General features: G+C 37.6%; 1 protein-coding gene across 17 annotated transcripts in view; it reads right to left on the minus strand.

Annotated features, from left to right (window-relative positions):
• EIF4G3 (eukaryotic translation initiation factor 4 gamma 3) overlaps positions 1–26,374 on the minus strand; it is a 397,045-nt gene that overhangs the window by 151,406 nt on the left and 219,265 nt on the right. For all 17 annotated transcript variants that reach the window (XM_082614842.1, XM_082614845.1, XM_082614849.1 and 14 more), the window contains 4 exons: positions 19,718–19,897; positions 18,811–18,925; positions 11,130–11,227; positions 8,456–8,578 (listed from right to left, as the gene is read on the minus strand). In XM_082614842.1, the coding sequence (XP_082470968.1) occupies positions 8,456–8,578; positions 11,130–11,227; positions 18,811–18,925; positions 19,718–19,897 (516 nt within the window). The remainder of the gene's footprint in view (positions 1–8,455; positions 8,579–11,129; positions 11,228–18,810; positions 18,926–19,717; positions 19,898–26,374) is intronic.

Consider the following 26,374-nt stretch of genomic DNA (forward strand, 5'->3'; position numbering starts at 1 on the left):
CAAAAAAAGAAAGAACATTTATTTGAAAAGTTACATGCACCCCAATGTTCACAGCAGCATTATTTGTAATTGTCAAGATATGGAAGCAACCTAAGTGTCCGTCAAAAGATAAATGGATAAAAAAGATGTGATACACACACAAACACACACACAAAACGGTATCTACTGAGCCATAAAAGAGAATGAAAATTTTGCCATTTGTAGCAACATGGATGGACTTAGAGGGCATTATGCTAACTGAAATAAGTCAGATAAAGACAAATACTCTGTGATATCACTTATATGTGGAATCTAAAAAATACAACAAACTAGTGAATATAGCAAAAAAGACGCAAACTCACAGATATAGAGAACAAACTAGTGATTATCAGTGTGGGGGGAGGGGCAATATAGGGGTGGGGCAGTGGGAGATACAAAACTACTGGGTGTCAAGTATGTATTGTACAACACGGGAAAATAGTCAATATTTTGTAATAACTGTAAATGGAAAGTAACCTTTAAAAATTGTATAAAAATTTAAAAATTGATTTGGCAGGTTTAAAAAATAAACAAAATTCATTTCTCTTTACATAACCTATATTGTTTCTACCCAAAGAGAGGTCACCATCATTTACTGTCTATTTGTATATGACAGGATGCTTCAGTACAGAGGTAATTGTAGACAGGAGGCCAGCAACTATGGCCCAGGGGCTACATGCCTATTTTGGTACTTCCCATGATATAAAAACTTTTTACATTTTTAAATAGTTGGGGGAATTTTAAAAGAACAATATTTCTTGACATATGAAAATTACAGGATACTTAGAAAGTTTTACTGGAACAGCCACAGCCATTCATTTACATATTGTCTATGGCTGCTTTCATGCAACAATGGCAGAGTTGAGTAGTGGTGAAAGAGACAGTTGGCTGCAAAACCAAAAATGTGTACGATCTGGCCCTTAACAGAAAATGTTTGCTGACCCTTATTGTAAGCCACTGAGAGAGAGCCAGAGACTCCAAATAGTTATACAAATATAAACAAGATGCTGATGTAATTTACTGTTATCATAAGAGGCTATTTGAATGTTTCACATTTCATTATTTATATGTAAACTGACTTTTCAAAGTCCCATTCAATGACTTTAAAACAGCCATTGTAATAAATACCACATGCGTTTAACATATACAAACCCTGGGGATAAAGAAGTATTGCCCCCAACTGAGAAACATTATGAAGATTAGGAAGTAAATTAATACATAAATGGCACCAGGAAAAAGGACCAAAACATACTTCTTTCATAAATCGGAGAGAATTCGCCTACACTCATTCTTTAGAAAGGTGTGTATGTGTGTGTATGCATGCACACACATACACACTCACATGTGTGGGTTTTCCCCCCTGGCATCTATCACATACAAAACATTGAGAACCCACTGGTGACTAAAACAGAAAAATCCTTAGCTTCTGGAGCTTATATTCTTTCAAGGGAAACATTTAAGAATAAACCGGTACACACACAGAGGAATATTATTCAACCATAAAAAAAATGAAAGCTTGCCCTTTGCAATAACATGAATGGACCTTGAGGGTATTATACTAAGTGAAATAAGTCAGATAGAGAAAGAAATGCCGTATGAGCTCACTTATATGTAGAATTAAAAAACAAAACAAAACTCATAGAAAAAGAGAACAGATTGGTGGTTGCCAGAGGTGGGGGGTAGGGTGGGAAAAATGGGTGAAGGGAATCAAAAGGTACAAACTTCCAGTTATAAAATAAATAAGTCATGGGGATGTAATGAACAGCATGACAACTCTAGTTAATAATACTATATTGCATATTTGAAAGCTGCAAAAACAATAGATCTTAAAAGTTCTCATAATTAAAAAATTGTTTTTTGTAACTGTGCATGGTGACAGCTGTTAACTAGACTTATTGTGGTCATTTTACAATATATACAAATATCATTACGTTGTACACCTAAAACTAATGTAATGTGTTATGTCAATTATACCTCAATAAAAAAAATAAATAAAAAGAGGGGCTTCCCTGGTGGCACAGTGGTTAAGAATCCGCCTGCCAATGAAGGGGACATGGGTTCAAGTCCTGGTCCGGGAAGATCCCACATGCCACAGAGCAACTAAGCTCGTGCACCATAACTACTGAGCTTGCGCTCTAGAGCCTGCATGCCACAACTACTGAAGCCCGCGTGCCTAGAGCCCATGCTCTGCAACAAGAGAAGCCACAGCAATGAGAAGCCCACACACAGCAACGAAGAGGAGCCGCCGCTCGACGCAACTAAAGAAAGACCATGCAAAGGAACGAAGACCCAACACAGCCAAAAATAAATAAATAAATAAAAATTTAAAAATAAATAAATAAATAGAAAGAATAGACAGAGAGGCAAGCAGAAGCAAGGAGATGAGTAGGAAAGTTACTGTTGTTTAGAGGAGATCAAAGTTGTTTAGAGAATAACAGTAGCAGTGGAGATGGTGAAAATGAGCCAGATAGGACTTGCTGATATAATGGTGTGGAATATGGAATAAAGATTTTTGTTTTTAATTAAAAAGAATGTTCTGGCTGTGTTGGGTCTTCGTTGCTGTGCACGGGATTTCTCTAGTTGTGGCAAGCAGGGGCTACTCTTCATCGTGGTGCACAGACTTCTCACTTGGGTGGCATCTCTTGTTGCGGAGCAGAGGCTCTAGGCGTGTGGGCTTCAGTAGTGGCAGCACACGGGCTCAGTAGTTGTGGCTCGCGGGCTCTAGACCGCAGGCTCGGTAGTTGTGGCACATGGGCTTGGTTGCTCCATGGCACGTGGGATCTTCCCGGACCAGGGCTCGAACTCGTGTCCCCTGCGTTAGCAGGGGGATTCTTAACCACTGCGCCACCAGTGAAGTCTCAGAACAAAGATGTAAAGACAACTTCTAGGCTTATTGTCTGAGCAACTAGGGCAGACTATGGTATAATTTACTGATAACAAAAACAACCAGGGGAGCACACCTAACACCTGAGGAAACATTAACAAAGGATTCACAAACTCAAATGCTTTTATAAACTAATGGGTGACCTAAATATGTGACTCAAAAGGGTGTAAAATAATAATAGAACAATGTAACAAACTAAAGAATGTATGCCCAGGTTAAAGGCATTCAGACTGATGGAAACTTTTTTTCTTTAAACACTAACCTGATAAAACAACATACATCTGCAATAAAAAGAACCTCTTCCCTGAAGACAAGGAAAGACTGCCAAGGTGTCAGGAATGCTGAGGGAAACTCAGACACTCAGCGTAAAAGCTGTCCTTAGGCTTAACTAGAGGACTTATAATGATTTTAAGGTTCCAATGGGGTAAGAGGGCTAAACAACAACAACTTTAAAAACCAAGTTTTTAAACCACATCGCAACAAAGAGTAGCCCCCGCTCGCTGCAACGAGAGGCCTGCATGCAGCAACGAGGACCCAACGCAGCCAAAAATAAATAAATTTAAAAAGAAAAAAATTTTTAACTACACAAATCAATAAATAAAAATTAAACTAGATACCATTTTTAAATCTATCAAATAAGCCATAATGTAAGGTAAGGGGTATTCTCTCATACTGCTATTGGGAGATTAACTGATACATTTCTGGAGGTTAGGTAACAACTGGCCAGAAGATTTCCAGGTATCAAGTTTGTAAGAAGCTCTTCAAAAGACTGAATAATCTGCTAACTTTGGTAATTTTCCCAAAAGACAGGAGAGGCTGTATCTTCCTTAATATGTGCAGCAATCAATTATCTTTCACCTGACCCTATACTCTGTGGCATAGGGCTCTATCCCAAGTTATATCTGTGCTTCATTATAAGAGTAATTCTTAAAACAGAAAAAAGAACAAGAGGGAGTAGGGAGAGGAAGGAAAATATATAGTTCATTTAAAAATTTTAAGTGATTTCACTTCACCACCTTTGGAATTAGACAATTCTGGAAGCCTTGCTTATACAGTCGTCCCTCAGTATCCATGGGGGATTAAGTCTAGGACAGCCCGTGGATACCAAAATCCTCAGGTGCTCAAGTCCCTTATATGAAAAGGTACAGTATTTGCATTTAACCTCCCAGGTACTTTAAATCATTTCTATATTACTTATTATAACTAATACAACGTAAATGCTCTGTAAATAATTGCCAGTGCATGGTAAATTCAAGTTTTGCTTTTTAGAACTTTCTGTAATTTTTTTTTCTGAATATTTTTGATCCCTGGTTATTTGAATTAGCAGATGAAGAACCTGTGGATAGGGAGGGCTGACTGTACAACACCATACACTTATTTTTACCCTGCAGGGTCCAAAATGACTTTCAGGAAGCTGGCACATTTCTTAATATGAAAACGTTCCTTGTGCCTCACTGCTATCAACAACAGAGATATAGCTGAGAGACTTTGATGCTGAGGGAAAGTAACAAAAATGTTCCCTTCTTTCCAACTTAAATATTTAAGGACTAAAAGGGAACTCTGAGATTACTTAGTATAATCCTTCATTTTACATATCAAAAAATAGGGGTTTAAAGGGCTTAACATTCTCACCCAAGGTCATAAATCTAAGTGACAGAGTGGAGACTGACCAGCATCAAGTACTCTAGTATTCTGTCCATTCATGCACGTGTCTGTGTACTATGATCATCTGAATGGGCACATATATTACACATATTTCTATATCTTTAATACATCTGAGATATAAAATCTCAAGGAGTTATTCCACAGATCATTTTAAAACTCAGGAAGCAGGACAATTTTAAATTCAATCTACTCTTCAGGACAAAAACAGAAGCAGCAAAAACCTGTTTCTCCTCTCCATTCTCCTCCTCCAATGCAGTTTCTCTCAACTAGCTCTTCTTAGCTTGCTTGCTTGCCAAAATCATTCATTATCCCCCTTTTTTCAAACATCCCATGTACACTGCATGTTGTGTTTTACTATAAATTCCAGTATCTAAGCTTGAAGAATGACCTCTGATTCTTCCCTCTCTCTAACTCCTAGGGGAACCATGCAATGTGTTTACCTGGACAGTACTGGTTTATGCCTGTTGTCCCAGCAAAATGATTAATAGCATCCCCATTCATCTCTAAAACCAACCCAATTTAGATGATAAATTATAGGGTTACCCTTTTTATAATCCTTACTTAGTAACCAATTGCTGAATATTTCTCTCACTGGCTTCCTCTCCTTCAACTGACTTCCCAATTTATCGCTAGAAATGGTAACAGTCTCCCTTCACTCTATTTCCCACCTCCATGTGCCTTTCTGCACATGCTGCCACTCTGCCTGGAATACCCTTCTCTCTCTTTCCATTTTTGTGATACCAATCTGGGAACTCAGGCCAAGTGGCATCTCTGCTGTGAAGCCTTCAAGACTCCTCCAGTCATTCTCTGTGCCTTCTGAAATAACAATAATTGTAATACTAATAACAGATAACATTTGTTGAATGCTCATTATGTCCCAAGCTTAAGCAATTTTAAGTATTTAATACTTACAATAACTCCATATGATATTTATTTCCCTTGTTTTTTTTTTTTGCGGTACGCGGGCCTCTCACTGTTGTGGCCTCTCCCGCCGCGGAGCACAGGCTCCAGACGCGCAGGCTCAGTGGCCATGGCTCACGGGCCCAGCCGCTCCGCGGCATGTGGGATCTTCCCGGACTGGGGCACGAACCTGTGTCCCCTGCATCAGCAGGTGGACTCTCAACCACTGCGCCACCAGGGAAGCCCTCCCTTGTTTTTTAAAATGTGGAAGCTAAAGTTCTAGAAGATAAGTAATTTGGCTAAAGTTACAAAATTCAGTTGTGGAACTAGGACTTGAAACCAAGTATATCTGATTCTAAGCCAAACCTTTAAACCTCTCCCCTGTACTATCTCACCTGTACCAAGTACCATTAATAGGTTTCTGTGATCCAACACATTTGAGCCTGTGCTGTAAATATGACCCACTTGGTCGCCTCTGTGCTTTAATAATTCTTGGTATACACTTCACAGGAGGATCGGTCATATATTAGTACGTATCCTCTGTCTCCCTTGAAGAGACTGGGATGAGCTCAATGATAGGGAAAGGGCTTTGCTATTCACAGCACACGCAAATGTGAATCAAAGCAGGTACTCCGTAAGGCCAAAAGCAATACAGTATTTACTATTTAGTCATAAATTCTGAAAAGGGTTGTCTCATCTGCAGTCTTACTTACTAAGACTGTGGTCTAGGATCTATTTAGAATTAGGCCAAGGCTACAAACTAGCAGTTTTTAGGTTAAACCTAAAGGATCTTATTTGGCTAGCATAGTGCTATTTATTAGTAGAATTAGTTGCCGATTAAAACTCGCAGATTGATTTCTAGCTTCTTTTGAAACATTGGGTCAACATTTTTACGTGGCATAACAATTAGGCATTAATGATTGCCTCCCCTAACCAGGGATATCCTCTCCTACTCTATGTGCACCACTCTCCATGAATTTCTAGAAAATGAAGCCAAGTGTCGGTTGCCATCATCACACTTGCACTGTTGTTGTTCTTAAGAGGAAAATGAAATATTTCTAGTACATACGTCTGTTAAGAGGCTATTTATTCATTCCATGAAGTTCATGCATTTGGAAAGACAACAGATCGTTAAGTGTGGATTTAAATGCAACTACCTAATAAAATAAACTGATGCTTCAAGACAACATTACACCTCAAAAAGAACTACCAACATTATAATAATTGACTGATGACCTTTATCAAATAAAAATATACATTTAATGGGCTTTATGATTACCCAAACACATACATTCGTATTCAGGCCTGGGATCCCTGGGGAAAGATAAAGAGCAAAAGGATTCCTGTGATTAAGGACAGAGATAACCAGAAGAGGGTAGGATCAAGCTTGGTGAGATTAAAGAAAAACAAACCAACCCACAGGGAATTAAAATGCAAAAAGATATACTAATATATATTCAAGTTGAGAATTTAAACACAAATCAACAAAAGGTTGTTGACTACATAGTTGGACAGTAACAATATTTTAATTAATGTGGGAAAATACAGACCAAAATTGAACTGCCTCGATCAACTAATCCTAAATTTTTGCTATAGTATGTTCCCACCTAACAGAGCACATAAGTGGATAACTTAAATGTGTATATGGTGCTTGTCCCACGTTTACGTACAGGGACAAGATTAAGTATAAGCCCTGTTCAATCATTCCAGATTTGGAATATCCCTGGGGAAATAACAGGGAATGGTGAAAAGTTCTATTAACAATCATTAACATAACCTTACAATTCATATATCTAGATGGTTACATATTATATTTAGCTAGATGATGGAAGGACTGAGATAAAAGTCAGCCAGAGAGTATCATCGTTTCCAAGTGAAACACATCATTATACAAAGTCCCAAGTTTTAGGTCGACTCAAAATTCACAGATTTTCAAGGGGCTCTAAACTTAGACATCTGTTTGTGAGCTCAATTTTTAAAGAACTTTTTTTTTAACCTATATAGTACTACTAAAATCAAGTCAATAGTCTGTCATTCTGAAATGCCTTATATTTGATCATCCATATCACCTGTTTTGTAAACTGGGCTCTGAGAAGTACCTCACCATCCTGCCACAAGATGGGGAAGCAAGCAGATCCTTAGACCTTAACAACTTTGGTTATGTCTGATTTATATGCTGAGCATTCACTTTAGATATTTTGAAGATTTGAAATCACTCTTCTCCTCTGAATGGTTTAGCAGAATTTAAAGTAACCCAATGATGAAATCAAAATTCTGTCAAACTTGGGGGGGGTGTCCATTTTCTATCAAAGTTTGCTAAACCTCAGCTTCTCCTGGAAAGCCTTGATATCTAAAAGCAAGAAAGTGAACTCTTAGAAGATCGTGATAACCACATTCTGCAACAGGAACAAAAAGGTGTTTGCTAGAACTTGTTAATAACCTTTGCAAATGATTAAAGAAGACACCCTCCACTCAAGAAGCTCATTTATGTAGTACTAAAAAGTAAGAGGTATACCTATAATACATTTAAATATGCTCTGAATAACACAGGCAATCATCTCAAACAACGCAGTTCAATAAAAATATTTAAATTCTCAATTTTAATGTTAATATTATCACAGAGTGTAGCATTTAATTCCTAAGACTCCATATTGAAAATATAAAATACTCATTTAATGATGAGGTTTCCATAGGAATGCAGCTCCTTTTGGTACCATGCAATAATAGTTCATTAGGAAGAGTGGCAGCAGCTATGCTCTGAATGTGAAGACAATACAGAGAAATATTACCAATAAAAAGTTGGAAGTTATAACAGTTTACAAAGAGAAACAACATGTCTGTTTAAATATCATTTAGATATTCGAGGCTATGAGACAACTGAGAGAAAGGAAAAGTACAGTCAAGTGGCTATAGAAGAAAGAAGAGCTCAGTAGAGGTTAGTGAACAAAAAATACACATCATCATCCATCATGGAACATTCTGTCTTACCTGAGGAGGAGTAGGTGTGGATGTGGGTCTCCCTATGGGTGGAGTAGGATTTCTGCTGCCACCTCCAGACATAATCTCCTCTGTTATGTCTTTACCTCCCTGGTTTGGATCTCGAATTCTTATCTATAAGGTTACAAATAAGATGGCATATTTATAGATGGGTGTCTATGTAGTAGATTTATAGGCATATGATGTATAAAGATACAAACTGGGAAACCTGTCAAACATCAAAGCTGACAATCACCACATTTGACTTGATTTCAATCACAGAACCAGAGGGGGTCATTCAAAAGAATTTAGGCCATTAGCTCTGACTTGAATTAATTAGCACAACAAGCTAAAATGAAACCTAGTTGGATAAATTTCTACGTGAAAAAGGCAAAGTATTAACACTTGTCTTTTAAGCAATGCCAAATTGACTGATTTTATTTATAATGCTTAACATAAGACAAGATTCATAAAAGAGTTTTAAAATATGGAAGTTACTATCTAAAGTTTTAAAGCCCTTAAATGGTTCTCTAACAAAATGTAAAATATCCATATCCTAGGACTCAGAAATAGGGATTTATGTTGCAGATAACCTTGTATATGTATGTAAAGATGCTCATTGCAATACTGTTTTTTTCCCCAGCAGACACAGAAAGATTCTAAAGGCTGATCAAGAACATAGTAATTAAAACTTTATGCTACAATATGTGATACCTAGAAAAATCGTACAGATGAACTGGTTTGCAGGGCAGAAATAGAGACACAGATGTAGAGAACAAACATATGGACACCAAAGGGGGGAAAGTGGCAAGGGGCGGTGGTGGTGTGATGAATTGGGAGATTGGGATTGACATATATACACTAATATGTATAAAATGGATAACTAATAAGAACCTGCTGTATAAAAAATAAAATAAAAAAATTTATGCTACATCCTTACAATTAAATACCAAACAGCCAGTAGAAAAAAAGAGATTGATCTACATGTACTAATATGGAATGACTGTCAAGATGTACTGGTAAATGAAAAGATGCAAGATACAGAACAATGTGTATGGTCTTCTTTTAATTTTTTTGAAGGCTACCTATGCATAGACATCAGTGGAGATGGTGCTACACGGAGATGGAGTACCTGGGTCTAGGCCTTCCGTCCTGGGACAGTGCTGAAAGCCCCCGCTCTGTTTGTCATTTAATCCAGAGCTTATCAAGCTAGCCTTGGCTTCTTGAAAATTTCAAAGAATTCACTAATAAAACCATTTGTATCTGGAAGCTTTCCTGGGAGTAGGTCTTTATTAAGATTTCTACTATCAGCTATTTTTTCAGGTATAGAATCCCATGCTTACTATAGTTTTTTGGATTTTTAAAAATTTATTTATTTATTTATTTATTTTTGGCTGCACTGGGTCTTCGTTGCTGTGTGTGGGCTCTTCTCTAGTTGCAGTGAGCGGGGACTACTCTTCACTGCGGTGTGCGGGCTTCTCGTTGCAGTAGCTTCTCTTCTTGTGGAGCACGGGCTCTAGGTGCATGGGCTTCAGTAGTTGTGGCACACAGGCTCAGTAGTTGTGGTGCACGGGCTTAGCTGCTCTGCAGAATGTGGGATCTTCCCCGACCAGGGCTCAAACCCGCACTGGCAGGCGGATTCTTAACCACTGCAACACCAGGGAAGTCCCCTACTACAGTTTTATGTACTGTTTTACAATTCAGTTATTCTACTTTCTTTTTCAGTAACATCTATTAATACTGTCTTCCATTTCCATTATTTTCTTTATTAATTTTTCTGCATTCTGAGAGTGTTCTTCAAGTCCAACATCTACCATGCTGTGTCAACATTTCCACAGCAGTTTCTCAACTGTAGTGTCATGATACATTGGCATGTCATGTTTATTATGATGTGTGCACAAATAATTTGTCTCTGATGAAAAAGAACCAAAGTTCTGAACCTCATTAATTTTTATTAAATGAGAGTACTTGCAAGAGTATTGCTATGATGTCACTCCCACCTATTTTATCTGTGTGAATGTGGGAAGCTCTTATAAACATCATTCATTTTGTGTGTTCTGATGGATAAAAGATTGCAAGCCACTGTTCTACAAAATATTCTGCAGTGCGTATTTCACATTACTGTACTCTAATTCTCTTGGGCCTGCCTGACTAGATAGAGGCAAAGCCTCTGTAATTTATTTAAAACAATTACATTTTCTAAATTCTGCTTTCTGTTTCTTAAAATAAATATATTCTATAGGAAAGATTTTTCTTGCTGTCCTTAATACTATGCCCATTTTCTCTTGTGCTATTTTTCCCCTGTCAATTCACATTTGAATATAGAGCTGACTAGGACTAGAGTTAAAGGACAATAAGGATGTGAGAACCGAGCTCAAATTCCTCCCACTTAGTGAGACTTTAGAAGATTAAACCTTCCTGTTCTGGAGCTGGATGGCATGTTGTCATTTAGCATAGCTAGCTCAGCGCGTGTTGAAAATTGATATTAAGCAAAGGGTACTTGCAACGTCTAGTTATATGCCCATACAAATCCTCCAGGTCTAGTGGTGAGGATATAAGGGAGGAATAAAAATTGGCAGTCATTTGGGAACTGAGGTGAATAATTATTACAGCTGTGGGTAAACTTATTTGATAAGTAAATGGACATTCAATTTTAAAGTGAGAAAACTTAATGAAGATCTCTTACTGTTTTTTTCTCTCTCTTGGCTGGAGGGGGCTGCTGCTGCGTAGGCACTATGATAGGTGCTGACTGATACACTGGCTGACTTGGGTAAAAAGGCGCTCCTAAAGAATTAGAAAAGAATGAAAAAAGCATTCAGTTATTTTGTCAACCACTATAAGGCTAGTAATGGCACTGTAAATCTAGACAATTCGTTTTAAAAAAAAGTAACAGACAAAAATAAGCATTCTTCTTGCTCAGCTCTTTCCACCAGCTTCCCTCCAGCTACTGAAGTGGTCAAGGAATGATTCCCAGTCATAAGCATCTATCTTTTCTTCAGCATCCACTATAAAAACAACTAAATAAGGAACTCCTGCAGACTGCCACCAGAGTTACTGCTTAAAAAAAACATCTATCCTGGGGGCCCACTGCCTCCAACCATGATTTTCAAAGGTTTGTGTGGATATGTCTTGTGTGTGGGTTTGGTCAGGGGCAGGAGAATATATCTCATCATCTTGGGGGTTGGGGTGGTCTAATTCTTCTCCTTACTTATGGAGAACCACTGCCACAGGGAGCTACCATTTAGGTTTGGCGAATGTCCTACTGTTGGGGCTGATAACAAGCAGCCTAAAGATAAAGTCCAGCCACTAGGAATCCAGGTTCCAAACTACATTTTCTACCATTCTCAAACTCCACACCTTTGCTCTAAGGTATAACGTATTCCTATCCCTTGAGTACACCAATCTCTTCAACATTGTTCATGCCTATGACTATACTGCCCTTCTGCCTGAAATTAACTTCTACCTACCCACGTCAATGAATCCTTTTTAAGTTTCAAAACTTTGACTATTATTATAATTACTATTAAACCAGAGTGCTTATAGCAGAGGTGGTAAGAAGGGGTCAGATACTGGATATTTTTGAAAGTAGAACCTCCAGACTTGCTAAGGGATTGGATGTGGGTGTGAGAGAAACAAGTGTCAAGGAAAATTCTTAAGGTCTGTCTGAGCAAGTGGAAGGATGGAGGTACTATTTACTGTGTTATTTATTTATTTACTGAGATGAGGAAGAGTACAATTTAGGGCAGAAAAATCAAGAGCTCAATTTTGGACATGTAAAGTTTTGACATTCTTATTAGACTTTCAAACAGAGATATCAAGTAGGCCAAAAGAGACACAAGTCTGGAGTCGGAGAATAGGTATCCATTTTGGAATTAGACTATACGGACAGTATTTAAACCATGAGACTGGGTAACTCAGGAAATGAGTTCAAACAGAAAAGAAGCCCAAGAACTAAACTTTGAAGCACTCTATGCTGTTTATTTATTTATTTATTTTAATAGTGACCTTTTTTTGGCGGCGCTGCATTGCTTGCAGGATCTTAGTTCCCTGACCAGGGACTCAATCTGGGCCCATGGCAGTGAAAGCACAGAGTCCTAACCACTGGATCACCATGGAACTCCCAAGGCACTCTATGTTGTTTAGAGGTCACAGATATGAAGAAAACCCAGCAAAGGAGATGAATGGTCCAAGAATGGGCAGAGTGCTTAACTATGTCAAATGGTACTGGGAGGTCAATTAAGATTTAGCAAAGTAGAATTCACTGGTGACCTTGACAAAAGTTGTTTGGGTGGGGGTGGAGGTGTGCATCCTCATCTGTCTTCAGAAAATGAAGACAGTGAGTACAGACAGCTCTTTTTCTTAAGTCTTAAAGGGGGCTTCCCTGTTGGCCCAGTGGTTGAGAGTCCGCCTGCCAATGCAGTGGATGCAGGTTCGTGCCCCGGTCCGGGAGGATCCCACGTGCCGCAGAGCGCTGGGCCAGTGAGCCATGGCCGCTGGGCCTGCGCGTCCAGAGCCTGTGCTCCGCAACCACAAAAAAAAAAAAAAAAAAAAGTCCTAAAGGAAGCAGAAAAATGGGCTATAGGTGGACAAAAATATGAAGTAAAAAAACCCTTTTTTTTAAAAAGATGGGAATGAAACAATATACCTGTATGCTGATAAAACTAATCCAGCAGAGGGAGAAAAAAAATGATAATGTAGGAAAGAGAGAAGAGAACTGCTAGAGTAACAGCCTTAAATGGGTACATATATGATGGGTGCACAAGTGATGATTAGCCTTTAGTGGGAGAGATGGATAGCAGTCAAAGTAACAAGAAGGAAAGAAATGTGTATGAAGATAGTTAATACTGGTAAAATCCTTGGTACTTCAGTAAGAAGTCAAATAATGTAGGCTCCATTATCACTGTCATCATCAACATCTTCACCATCCCCACCATCATCATAATAATAATCCTCAAGTGGAAATTTCTCGGAAGCACTATGATTTGCAGTATCAGAACTCTGCAGGTATCAATCAGGTTTCGAGAATCAGATTTGGAAAAGAACTAAACAGGGCTGATGTAAACAGCATGACTAGGATTTGAGTAAATTCAAAGACAAAAACACATTAGCTATCCTCTAATAAGTGAGCAAAGTATTATCAAAGCAGAGCTCAGATAAGCAATTCTATACTACCATATATGTCACTAGCTCCAAAACTCACAAAACAAACCCCTAAAATTGGTGTCGAATGCTGTTACACAAGCAATACAATTGGCTCACCTTGCCTTATTTTTTAAGCTAAGTGAAATAAGATCCAAAAGGTAAAACATCACTTAAAAAAAAATCAGATTCTTCTAATGAATCAGTTCTGAATCAACATCATTGGGGCAGAGGCTGATGTATAATATATGCACAATAAATACCAGCTGAATAAACCTGGCAGAATAGGATAATCTCAATATAGTGGGGAGTTAAACACTAAATTAGTAAAACATTTAGTCAACTATGGACCCCAGCAGAGCAGGCCTTCTGCCCTACCAAACAACAGTCTTTTTTTTTTTTAATAATCTAATCCAACTTCTTACATAGGCAGGGACATTTAAAACATTTATTTTATTCTATTAAAAATGTGAATCACTTTTACATACCATTTATCAGGCAAGTTACTTAATGTCTCTGGAACTCTTATTCATGGAATGAGGTAGGTTTGTCTAGATCAGGAGGCCCAAATTCAGCTTAATACCATTTATTTTGTAAATAAAGTATTATGGGAAGACACCCACAAACAAAACTTTATCTACTCTCTATGGCTGGTTTCCCACTACTATGGCAGAGCTGAATGGTTTGGGTTAAAGGTGGGTGTGGGGATGGGATCCTAGTTCTGCAAAGCCTGAGATATTTACTATATATGGTCCTTTACAGAAAAAGTTTGCTGACTCTTATTGTATATCAGTGGTTCTCCTAACCCCAGTCTATATAAAAGGTGCCAATGATATACGGCAAAATATATACAATAATAACCATGAAATACACACACACACACACAACTACAGGCTTGCCAACTTGACATTTTTGGAAAGGACTGTTCCTTTTTTGAAATTATTTCAGTCTTACTCTTGTGTTCTTAAAATAGCCTTCCTATAGGAAATGATACAGTAAGTAGCAGTTTGCTTTAAAAGTCTTATTGGCAAAATTTTAAATGTAATAGTCATGTATGTTTCTTCCTTTATTTTACTTTACTTTATATTTCACTTGCCCAGGATACTGAAAGATATGGGAACAACTGGTCTAGTCAATATTTAGATTTCATCTCATTGGCAAAACCCCAAGCACAAACATCACACAAATAAGTTCCTGAAAGGCACGGAGAATACCTCAACATCTACATTCCACAGAATACTTAGCACAAATGTCTTACACATTCCAGGTCTTCCAAAACCTTTCAAAACCTTCAATTTCCCATAGAAACAAAGATAAATATAGTGGTTAAATATGCAGGCTGGCACATAAAAATCAATTTATCCCATAATATACCCATAATAATAATGTATTGCCGCTCTGCGAAAACACAATCAAACTGAATTTGAGGTGCCAAAAATGTTTCCCACCTACACACACTATGGGGAACAATGACTCCCTCAACTCTTACGAGCTGAACAAGGTGCCCAAGCCCCCACAGAGACTCAGGGAAAGAGTGGAAAGAAGATGACAGAAGGAAAGGGAAATGACATGACAGAGTGAGAAAAAAGGAGAGTATACTGGCTTGAAGTAAGAGAGAACGGGGCCATCTACCACTGTAAAGTCTCAATCTTTTTTTTCTTCCTCAACATCACTGCCACCATCAACCACATCCCTTTGCTCCCAAAACTATGCTTTTCATCTTGGGCAATCACCCTCTAGGGTTGGCCTGGAAATAATTTCAGTCTCCATGAGGTATTTCTCATGTAACAGGCAACAAAATATTTAAGAAGCACTGACAAGAGAAAAACTGAAAAGTGACACTGAGCAAATACTATTCATTAGTTATTTTTCCTCAACACTATAGAAACACTGCAAAAATTATACAGAATTCTATGATCCTAGTTACTGAAATTCAATGTAGTTAAGAATATTTTTTGAGAACCACTGTTCAAGGTTTAAACCAAGTAGGGGAGTAAACTGTTAGTATGCAGGAGTGAAGTGCAAAGTTAAGGATGAAGAACTAAGAACTCTGGGGGGAGAAAAGCCCACCCAACTCACAAACTCCAGCAGTAGAGCAAGAAGGAACAAGTCTTGGATTCATTCCTTGCCAGTTCAGATAAAGGAAGGTCCTCTGCCCTAGAAGAAAGGACTCCTGCTTTGGAACACAGAAGTAGGATCCCATCCCCACACCCACCTTAAACCCAACCCAAGATCAGGACAGGAGAGATGAAGAGGAAAGGGGAGGCATCAGGATCAGAGGGAAATTAAGAAATGGAAGTGAAAAGGTAAGAGAAGGGGAGATTCCAAGAAAAGGAAACAGAAAGGGAATGTTTATGGCTTCTACACCATAAGACCAAGGCAATATAGCTGGAGGACCTATAATTGATGGGAATGATTAGATTTCAACTTTTGATTCTGATAAAAACATACTAACTAGTGACAGGCTTTAAAACTAAAACATATGCCCCAATAACAAAAAGAACCTAAACTTCTATCAGCAGAGAACTAGATTATGATTTATTCTTAAAATGGAATACTATGTAGCTTGAAATTCTATAGGCAATGAAATGGAAAGATGTCCATGAATATGTCGTGAGATGGGAAAAAAAACCAGGAGGTTTTAGAACATTAAAAATAGTATGTGCCCATTTGCATTAAAAATTATTTAAATATCAATGAAAAAAATATGTTTCAATCTGCTAAATCATTATTTTTTTAGGGGGTAAGGAGGGACAAAAATTGGTTATTTCAACTTTTTATGTCCTACATTATTTGTATTTTTCATCAACTTGGTTACTTTCATAATGAAAAACTATCTTAAGATCATCTTTCTAATCTTAAGGAAACTAGGAAAACAGTGTTTTAATCTAGGTGATGAACTACCTACTCAATGTCTATTGATTGGATCTATGGAAGAATTTCCTGGGGAAGAAAGAATATCTATCAAAAGGAACAGACATCAACAATATCTGAGATACAACTGCACCTCAATCTATTGCTTTTTTGTAAAAATAAATAAATATGGCTTATATATAAAAGAAATAAATAAAACCAAAACGTTATAATACTGTGTATACACATCATCAAAATATTTCTCTACTAGTAAACTCATCTATATTGTTTCCATATATACTGCAGCAGTAGTTTCAAGAGCAAGAAAGAGGGCTGGCACAGACTTATAATGATGATATTTTCTGAGTCAAAAAATCATTTATGTGATCCGTAAATAAACAGTAGACTAAAATTCAGTGAGAAACCTTTCAAAATAATTTTGTAAATTCGAAGATACAATTGCATCCCCTTTGCAACATGGATTTGAAAGAGAAATACTGTTAATTTGAGCATGTTTACTCTGACAGATAATCTCATCTTAAAATTTTTCTGTTCAATAAATTCTACATAACAACAACAGCCAATTTTACACCTCAAAATAATTTTAATTGGATTTAAATTTTCAGAGCAAGTACCAATACAAAGGCACTAGACTTGTGTGAAAACTGTGCCTTAAAGCTAAGTTCAAGGGATGCACAAGTACCTCAACAGTACTGGCAATATTCTATGTTAAAGCTGGGTAATGTGCATATATTATTTTCCTTTTAAACATATGTGTAAACATGTATTATTCTGAAAATATCAAGTATTTCTTAGTAAAAATACCACTTAATAAAGCCATGTTAAATAAACATATATATTTGAGACATTTAATGAAGTTTTAAAGTATATCATTTTGAAATAGCAGTTTCACAAGTAACAGAAAGGTTTTCCTTTTCTAAAAGAAGTAAAGCTAGTTAACACTTGGTTGCTTTGCCTATTTCACCTCAAAACCTAAAGGAAACCTTCTTGGGTTATTCTAATACCCATCAATTATTCTATAAAGGTTTTTAACTGAGCCACTAATCCCAATGTTAGGAAATCAGTTAGTGGATACATGTTTATCTAGGGTGGGTTACCATCTTAAAAGAACAAGTTAAAATTTTAATATATCCTTGCTGTAATGGAAAAGAGCGATGCTTACTGATTTTTTTTTAAATAATTATTTTTTAATTAATTAACTAATTAATATTTTTGCTGGGTCTTCCCTGCTGCGCACAGGCTTTCTCTAGTTGCGGTGAGCAGGGGCTACTCTTCGTTGCAGTGTATGGGCTTCTCATTGCGGTGGCTTCTTTGGTGCAGAGCACGGGCTCTAGGTGCGCGGGCTTCAGTAGTTGTGGCATGTGGACTCAGTAGTTGTGGTTTGCGGGCTCTAGAGCACAGGCTCAGTACTTGTGGTGCACGGGAGTAGTTGCTCTGACACATGTGGGATCTTCCCAGACCAGGGCTTGAACCCATGTCCCCTGCATTGGCAGGCGGATTCTTAACACTGTGCCACCAGGGGAGTCCCCTTACTGAATCTTAAAGTTTAACTTTTCTAGTATTTGCTGATTTTATCACTTATAATTCGCCTTCTAAGGAAAAAAAACAAGTGTGGTATGTAGTAGAAATTTACTGAATAAAATAAGTAATTTTCATTACTCCTTAGTTTAGTATCGGTTCACACACCAAGTATAAGCTTGGTGCTTGCTTCTCTACATTAAAAATACTTGTAATTTTTCAAGGCATTTCCATTTAACTAATCCTCAAAACCTCCCCATGACACATATCTTACCAAAAATTTGCAGAAAAGGAATCACAGGTATACTGAGTTAAATTCAGTCATCCCATGTATATTCTCTAAGTGCCTACCAGTCACTGTTCTCTAGGTGCTAGGGATATAGCAGTAAACAAAACAAATAAAATTCCCTGCCTTCGTGGATATTACATTCTAGTGAGAAAACATTAACAAATGTTTTGGTAAATGGTGGTAAATGCTTAGAAAAAAAGAAATTATGGAAGGGAGATAAGGTATATTTATGCATTCAGCAAAAATCCAGCAACAATCTAGGTAATCATGAGCCAGCAGCAGACGTCAGACTCTTGAGACATGGGCTCTTTGCAACAGAATTACCAGCTCCTTCAGAAGGTGTCATTAACTAAATACGTTTCTATAATATTCTTTCCTTGTAAGCCACTCGAAAAAAAAAAAAAAGCTTTCAGGTCAGAACTGTTTGCAACATTTTATTTAAAAGTCTTTCACACCACCAAACCTCACTACCTAACTGACCTGCCAAACAACAAAATGAAATAAGCACAACAAACTAGCAGAAAATTGCCTAATTTTTCATACTTACCATAAGCACTGGGGAAGTCCCCGGGTCCTGGTCCAGGATAAAAAGGACCTGGCCCTGGTGGCTGAACCGGATACTGCTGTGGGGGCCCAACATACGGAGGGCCACTATGACGGTACTGCAAGAGAGGGGTTACAGACATTTAGGAAGTAACATGAAGGTAGCTTACTATGGAAAAATAAAGGTGTGTGTGTGTGTGTGTGTGTGCATGTGCATGTATGTGTGTGTAAGAGAATCATTTAAAGGAGGTAAAGCCACTTTGTTAAACACATTCAAAACACCTGCTTGCCATTAAGATGCAATGTGTAGATAGACAACAAGGATTTACTGTATAGCACAGGGAACTATATTCAGTATCTTGTAATAACCTATAATGGAAAAGAACTGAAAAAAATGAATATACATATGTATAACCAAATCACTTTGCTGCACACCTGAAACTAACACAATATTGCGTATCAAATATACTTCAATTAAAAAAAAAAGATGTAATGAGGATGAAAAAAAAGGTGTGCCTTAGGTAAAGCCATACAGCAAATCAGGGCACAGGCAGACATCAGCTCATTGTAAAGTTATTTCAGGCTGATAGCTTTCAATGACACTGAATGGTATTACTAGAACAGGTAGTTATGGACTCTATTTTAGAGCAGCTGGTTGTGGGTAACGGATTGGGAGAAAGCTAGGATATAAAAACAATTTCTCTATCATCTTAGAAAATTTTAAGAGATGAAGAAATATCTCCTTATGATATTATGAAAAATGACAAAATGGCTTAGACTTATATCCAACAGAAAAGTTCACACAGCACTAAAAACCAAAGCTACAAGCCACCCTCCCTGTTCCCTCTGATGAGAAGCTGAGTTAATCCCCACTCTGCTGATGGACCACACGGATCTGAGAAATACTTTACCTGTGGTATACAGTACTGAGGACCCTGGGGCACTGGGTACGGCATGGGCAGGTGGTTAACCATCATGATGTGCTGATTGGCCTGATACACTGCAGTGGGTGTCTGTGCACCAGGACGAATGGAAGGACTGCTGTTCGGGATGGTAGCTCTAGGAGGCTGTATTTGAGGCCTCTGGAAAAACTGAGGAGGGGAGAAAAAAATATATATATATATTTTTTTTTTTTTTTTTACAAAGGGCAGTATGTAAATTTTACTATCTTGAGCTTTCTCCTTTTTTCCACTTATAAAAATCTTATCAACTTGAATTAGAAATACAACATAAAGAGAGACTTAATTGCCTATATCTGGGTTCACAAAAAGCATTCCACATGAGGCATAGCCACACCGATTCAGGCTTTGATCAATGCTGTCACTCATTTGAAAACGGTAGGGCAGCCTCACTTTTAAAATGAAATCTCAGCTAATTTAAACTAAAAATTCCATACCATAAATTATTAATTTTAAAATGTGTGGTAAAATATAACAAAAGGGGTAGTTGGTATCTCTCTAAAAGTTGTTCTGTTGTATAAAAGCATTGCTTCTTCCATAAAGAGTAGATAGCTCATTATCAACTTATTAAAAATTTAAGTAGTCCCCTAAAAAACTACCATTCAAGTCATTTATAAAGTATTTAGAATAACAATAAATCTTTCTGGACATTAAAATTTTCATCTCAGTTTATCAAGGTCAAATTAAACTAAAACCATCTGTAGGGTTGTCACACGCTAATTGTCACATGATACGAAAAGCCTTCATTTTGCAAATAGTGGCAATCTCATACTAAACTGAACCCAATTTTCTTTTCTCAAATAGTTTGCAATAAAAGTGGAAAATCTAGACAGGCTTGAGAATGGTCTGGAAGGAGCACATCTCAAATCTTTCAAATGGTAACCAGTACTTGTGGTTGTTTATGGTTTTCACTGCAGGCTTAAAAGCCTTGAAACAATATACCAATAGTAAATTCCCACTGTGAATGCGTGTATTCATCAGCAGACAATCAATCTCACTCTAATAATAATAATAAGATAATAGAGAAATAAAGAGGCCATGCAGAACCAGTAGTTTGTTACCTGGATGGGTCTGAATCCTCCCTTCAATTATGAAGCAAGAAAGCAGCAGGAAACAGAAAGAAAGCCAATGGAAAAGCTTATAGATCAGTAGGAAGGGGTAGGACATAGCATGCAGCTCAACAAAAATATCTTTCTATTTAGTAATAATAGGAGAAGAAAGAAGATTAGAAAATCAGAATGACAATTCTCTACTTGAGAATTCAAGGGCACATGGAATTGAAGAATCGAATGACATTTAATCGAAAGTAAATAAATCCACTGGCAAAAATATTCTAATAGTAGCCAAAAGTATTAACAGCTTGAAAGGAAATGTATGCTTAGTGGACAAGTACCATTGGAACTACTGATTCCTACTCTTGGCTCTCCCCCATGATATGACTCAGCATTAGCTATTTAGCATCTCTAGGATCTGCTCTCCATCTTCAATGGAGATGAGAGTTAACAGTAGAAGTGCCATTTGTTACTTTTAAGTTTGCAAAAGTCCTAAGAAATACCTAAACCTTTCAACTTTTACCAAGCTCCACATGACAGAAACTTGCTCTTTTCAATTAACCAGGTATATAAGAGGCCACTTATAGCTTTAAAATGGGGAAATATAGTAATACTCTAAAAATGCTGTCTAGCTCCAAAATCTCTTGAGTTGTCTCACAATTCCAGACATGAGTGTTGCTAGTGGTCCAAATAACTGCAAGTTTGACCTTTGGGCCCACTCAGGTCTTATCATGTCCTACTCTAAAGCATCAAGCTACCCACAGGTGGTAGGAAGTAACTTGTCATCTTGTGCTGAATTGGAAGAATTGGGATCCAGTGCCCAAGGCTCATCCCCATTCAGCCCTCATACCCCAAGGGAAAGAAAGCCCTAAAGAGGGTAAGTCACAGAAAAGCAACAGAGAGTAAGGTATAGCAGGAGAATGAAGTGAATGGGGAAAGCAGATGGGGGAAACTACAGAGCGTAGTTGGTGAAGATGAAAAGAAAATACAAGAGGCAAGGGTGATATCATAGGAACCTGGGTTGGGTCACAATGACAGCAATAGTCTTCAAGTTATCTCCACAGACACAGTTTTGGTGACAGACACAAGAATTTCTGTCAGTTGCAACCAGGAACACTGGACTAGTAAACTTTCCAGGCTAGACTTCACTTTTCCTAATTATACAGCAGACAGAATCTATTATTCATCAATGTGAGCTGTGAACACATTTCAGGAATGAAGTTAACCATTTTTATAACTCGGTGTATATATCACAGGAGCCACAAAACTGCAACAGGACTCGAGGAAAGGAGGGTCATTCATCTGGCTCAACTTACTGAGCACTATGAGATGTCAGACACCGTGGATAAAAAGATTAATTCTGTAAGAACCTTTTCCATGAACTCTAGAGGGCAGGCAAGACAAGGAGAGTATCAAACGGATACAGGTGATGATCCACTGTGGTTATATTATCAACAAATTTTGTCAGAGTACTTATTGCCTTAAGACACATGGTGTTACGGGGAGGTGAGGGGGAGAGAGAGAGAGGAAACTAGTCCGTTAACTTATGCAGAACAAGAAAAATAGACATGGGTAAAGTTTTCCCATAAATACTTCTCTCACCACTATTTTCCAACTGTTCTGCTGGAATTTTTAACCAGCCTGTCTAGAATAACTGAGATTACGTTTTATGCAAGGAGATTTCTGAATAGGATAAGACTGTTTACTTAAGCTGCTCTGAAAGAGAAACAAACAAATGTTTCTAATGATACTCTTAATATCAACATATAGCCAAGCCAGTAAAACACAAAATTTGTGGTTATGTGGACATACCATATTTTTTTTTTATAAACTAAGATTTCAGCTTTGAAGCTAAGTAGAAACTTGTATTAAACAGGAACACTAAATAACAACAATGAAGACTCATATAGCACTTTAAGCTACCAGGTATCACTCTAAACTCTTCACATATATCAATATATTAAGTTATCCTCACAACAAACCTCTAAGGCAGGTACTATTTTTAACACCACCATTAGATATATGGGGAAACTGAGGGACGGGGAGATTAAGTAACTTGCTAAAGGTCTGCCATGTGTAATTTAAACACATTCAGGTTCTGGGCCTGTACTTTTAACTGTTACACACTCTAACTCTCATGAAATGGAACACCCCTCATAATTTCAAACAAGTGACATCAGTCAGAAGAAATCTTTTCTTTTCAAAGGCTGAAGGGATATGGCAGGACGTTTATCAAAGTACACTGATGGGTAGCAGATCCCTCAATCATAATTGATTTCTGGTAAGAAAAACACTCCATCAGCCACCTCATGAAATTCATGTTTATCATTCAGGAAAACAAATTTCTCCTACCTACAAGATTCTAATTCTCTATCTCCCTTAGAGTAACTGAAACTTGTTCATATGCTTTTTTATCCTTGGTACATTTAACAGGCCTACTTTTACTCAACTTCACTCACTGCACTAGGATTTTTACTATGACAGGCTATTTGGAGCTTGTCTTTCCCTTTATAAAGTACACCATTTCTCCCTCCCTCTCTCTCTTTCTCTCTCACTCTCACTCACACAAACACACACACAACACATGAGGTTCTAGTATCTCCAAGACTAGAAAAGGTGTAACGGTTGGACATGCAAAGAAATAAAAAGAAATGGATTCTCTTTTTTGTACTCCCTCCTAACCATTCAATTGTAAATATAGAATTAGATTTAATAGTCAGTAGGCATGGCAGCAAACCACAGCTTATTGAAAACAGTGTGTGGATGTGAACAGGCTTTCCCAAACTGCTTGCAATGCTTCTGAATCCTTTTTCCTTTCCACTGAGTACTGAAGAAACATTAAAAAATCAAACTATCCTGTTCTGGAAGGACAGTACAGGCCATTTAGTCTAACCATATACCTAAAGTTTGAATCTCTTATATGACATGCCTTTGAGGTTATGAGACTTCAGCAACTCAGGACACAGTTCCATTTCATTGTTAAATGGAGTTCTGACACTGCAAGAGTCTCTCCTTCTACTGGCTCCAAATCTATCCCTCTGTACCATCTACCCTCTGGTCTGACATCTATCCCCAAAAAATCACATCAAAGTCAAATCCTTCCTCTCCAGGAGTGACAAACCTCTGAGTTATCTGAAGACTGCCATCACTGCCAACTTACACATCACCATTTTTTGTTGCAAGCCAATCACCACCCTCCACCCCCTCTCCTTCCAAACAAGATTTTTAAATTCCCTAACCAGCTAACTCTTTTTTCTCAATCTTCTCCCACTGTTCAAAGTTCTCAAAGTAGAGAGCCAAACCTAAATATCCGGGTCTGCCCAGACCATACCAGGCCCTCATTGAATAAATATCTGTTGCTGAATAAAGGAATAATATATCTCTTTTATTCTGGCCAACTCTGTTTACATTAATGAACAAGGATCACAGGATCACAGGAGCTCTTTTGTCAACCACATTTTACTACCAATTAGTACTGAGTTACAATCATCTAAAATTCTTTAATATTCTTTATATATAACCTGGCAATAAGTTATGCTCTTCATTTCTGTGTGTACTCTTATAGTTGTGTTTTGAAGTTCATATAGGAATCTAGTGTTTTATTCCTTTGAAAATTTATCTGGCTAATTTCAACCCATCATTTCAGATTACACAGATTTTTTTTTTTTGGATTCTAAATATATCATGCAATATCAAAACTACATGACCATCAGCAAATTTGACAGGCATGGCATTAATCCAAGTCACTGATAAAAAATGCTGAAACGGGACAGGTAAGGAGAAAAGAACCTTGTACAACGTAAATATCATCTCCAAACCTGATTTCAATCTGTTTAGTCTTTTATCTTTCAATGGTCCACTAGTATGTCAGGAAAACAGCAGAGGAAGATGACAGCCCTCATTTGAGGTGGTACTTTGGGTAGCTCCAAAGGGCTAGGATACCTTTAAAACAGAGGGTGAATTTATAGGGTACTTAAGATTGCTGACCTTCACAGAAACACTCTAGAAGCAAGAAGGAAAAAGTTACCTCTTGGAAAATCCTTCTAAAGACGTAGTAATTATAGCTTTACCAAAGTTTCCTGGCCAATAACAATGGTAATAAATGCTTTTTGAAGATGCTGTTAATTTTTTTTTTTTTTTTTTTTTTTGGCCATGCTGTGCAGCTTGCAGGATCTTAGTTCCCCAACCAGGGATTGAATCCAGGCCCTGGCAGTGAAAGCACCTAGTCCTAACCACTGGACCACCAGGGAATTATCCAGATGCTATTAATTAGAATATATCATTTTCTCATGACTTTGCTCTCTCAAACCATCAAAAGACAAAAATATCTCTAAAAAACTATATAATAACCAGAAATTCTTTGAAAAACACCTATTCATTTTCAGTAACCAGAAAAAATCTTATTCAATCACATTAGTTCTTCCTATGTCAAAAACCACTGAGTACTTATTAATTTGCAAAGCAATAAAAACCATATGAAAACTATGTTTCTGAAATCCCTAGCTTTTTGCATATATAGTTCAACCTACTGGAGGGGTAAACAGTAAGAATCTCAATTAAGAATTTGTTAGGTTGGGACTTCCCTGGTGGCACAGTGGTTAAGAATCTGCCTGCCAATGCAGGGGACACGAGTTCGAGCCCTGGTCTGGGAAGATCCCACATGCCGCAGACCAACTAAGCCCGTGTGCCATAACTACCGAAGCCCCCACTCCTAGAGCCTGTGCTCCGCAACAAGAGAAGCCACTGCAATGAGAAGCCCGCACACCGCAATGGAGAGTAGCTCCCGCTTGCCAAAACTAGAGAAAGCCCGCACACAGCAGCTAGAGAAGACCCAATGCAGCCAAAAATAAATTAATTAATTAAAAAATTTTTAGGCTAATATCTTTTTTAAAAAATTAAGTACTTAAAAAAATGTTAGTGCTATGATTTTCTGACAAGTTAGAAATGGACGAGTAGTAAAGACTCCATATAATGGGATATCATTCAAGTATCAATCAGATATTCTGCTGACTTACAACAATTTATAATGGTTATTCATGTAAAATTCTTTGTTTTCCTGCATGTAACACATATTATCACATAATTTAGATTTCACTAAGAATTAGGAAATGTAAGCCCTACAGCTGAACCATCCAACAGGTAGCCACTAGCCATATTTAGTTACTTAAATTTAATTTAAAATTCAGTTCTTCAGCCACAATGCACAATTCAAGCACTCAATAGTTACATGTGGCTAGTAGCTACTACAGTGAACAACACAGATACAGAAGATTTTCGTCATCACAGAAAGTTTTATTAGACGGTGTTACCGTAGAGGATTGTCAGATGGAGGAAAGAAACCCTTAAGGATTCTGTCAGGAAGAAGAAAGTGTTCTATCAGATCATAATGCAGAGTCTGGGAAACAAGCATCCTTGGAGAACACTTCATTCATAGGTAAAAATAGCTTGGGAAACGGGAAAGGTAGGCTGTCTCACTGCTAAAGGAAACTGACACTTCTCAAGGGCCTATTATGTGTCAGGCACTGTGACAGGCTGGTACTTTTATTCGCCACAATAC

This window comes from Mesoplodon mirus (genome assembly GCF_964341445.2).
Source record: "Mesoplodon mirus genome assembly, chromosome: 3".
NCBI classification, from domain to species: domain Eukaryota; kingdom Metazoa; phylum Chordata; class Mammalia; order Artiodactyla; family Ziphiidae; genus Mesoplodon; species Mesoplodon mirus.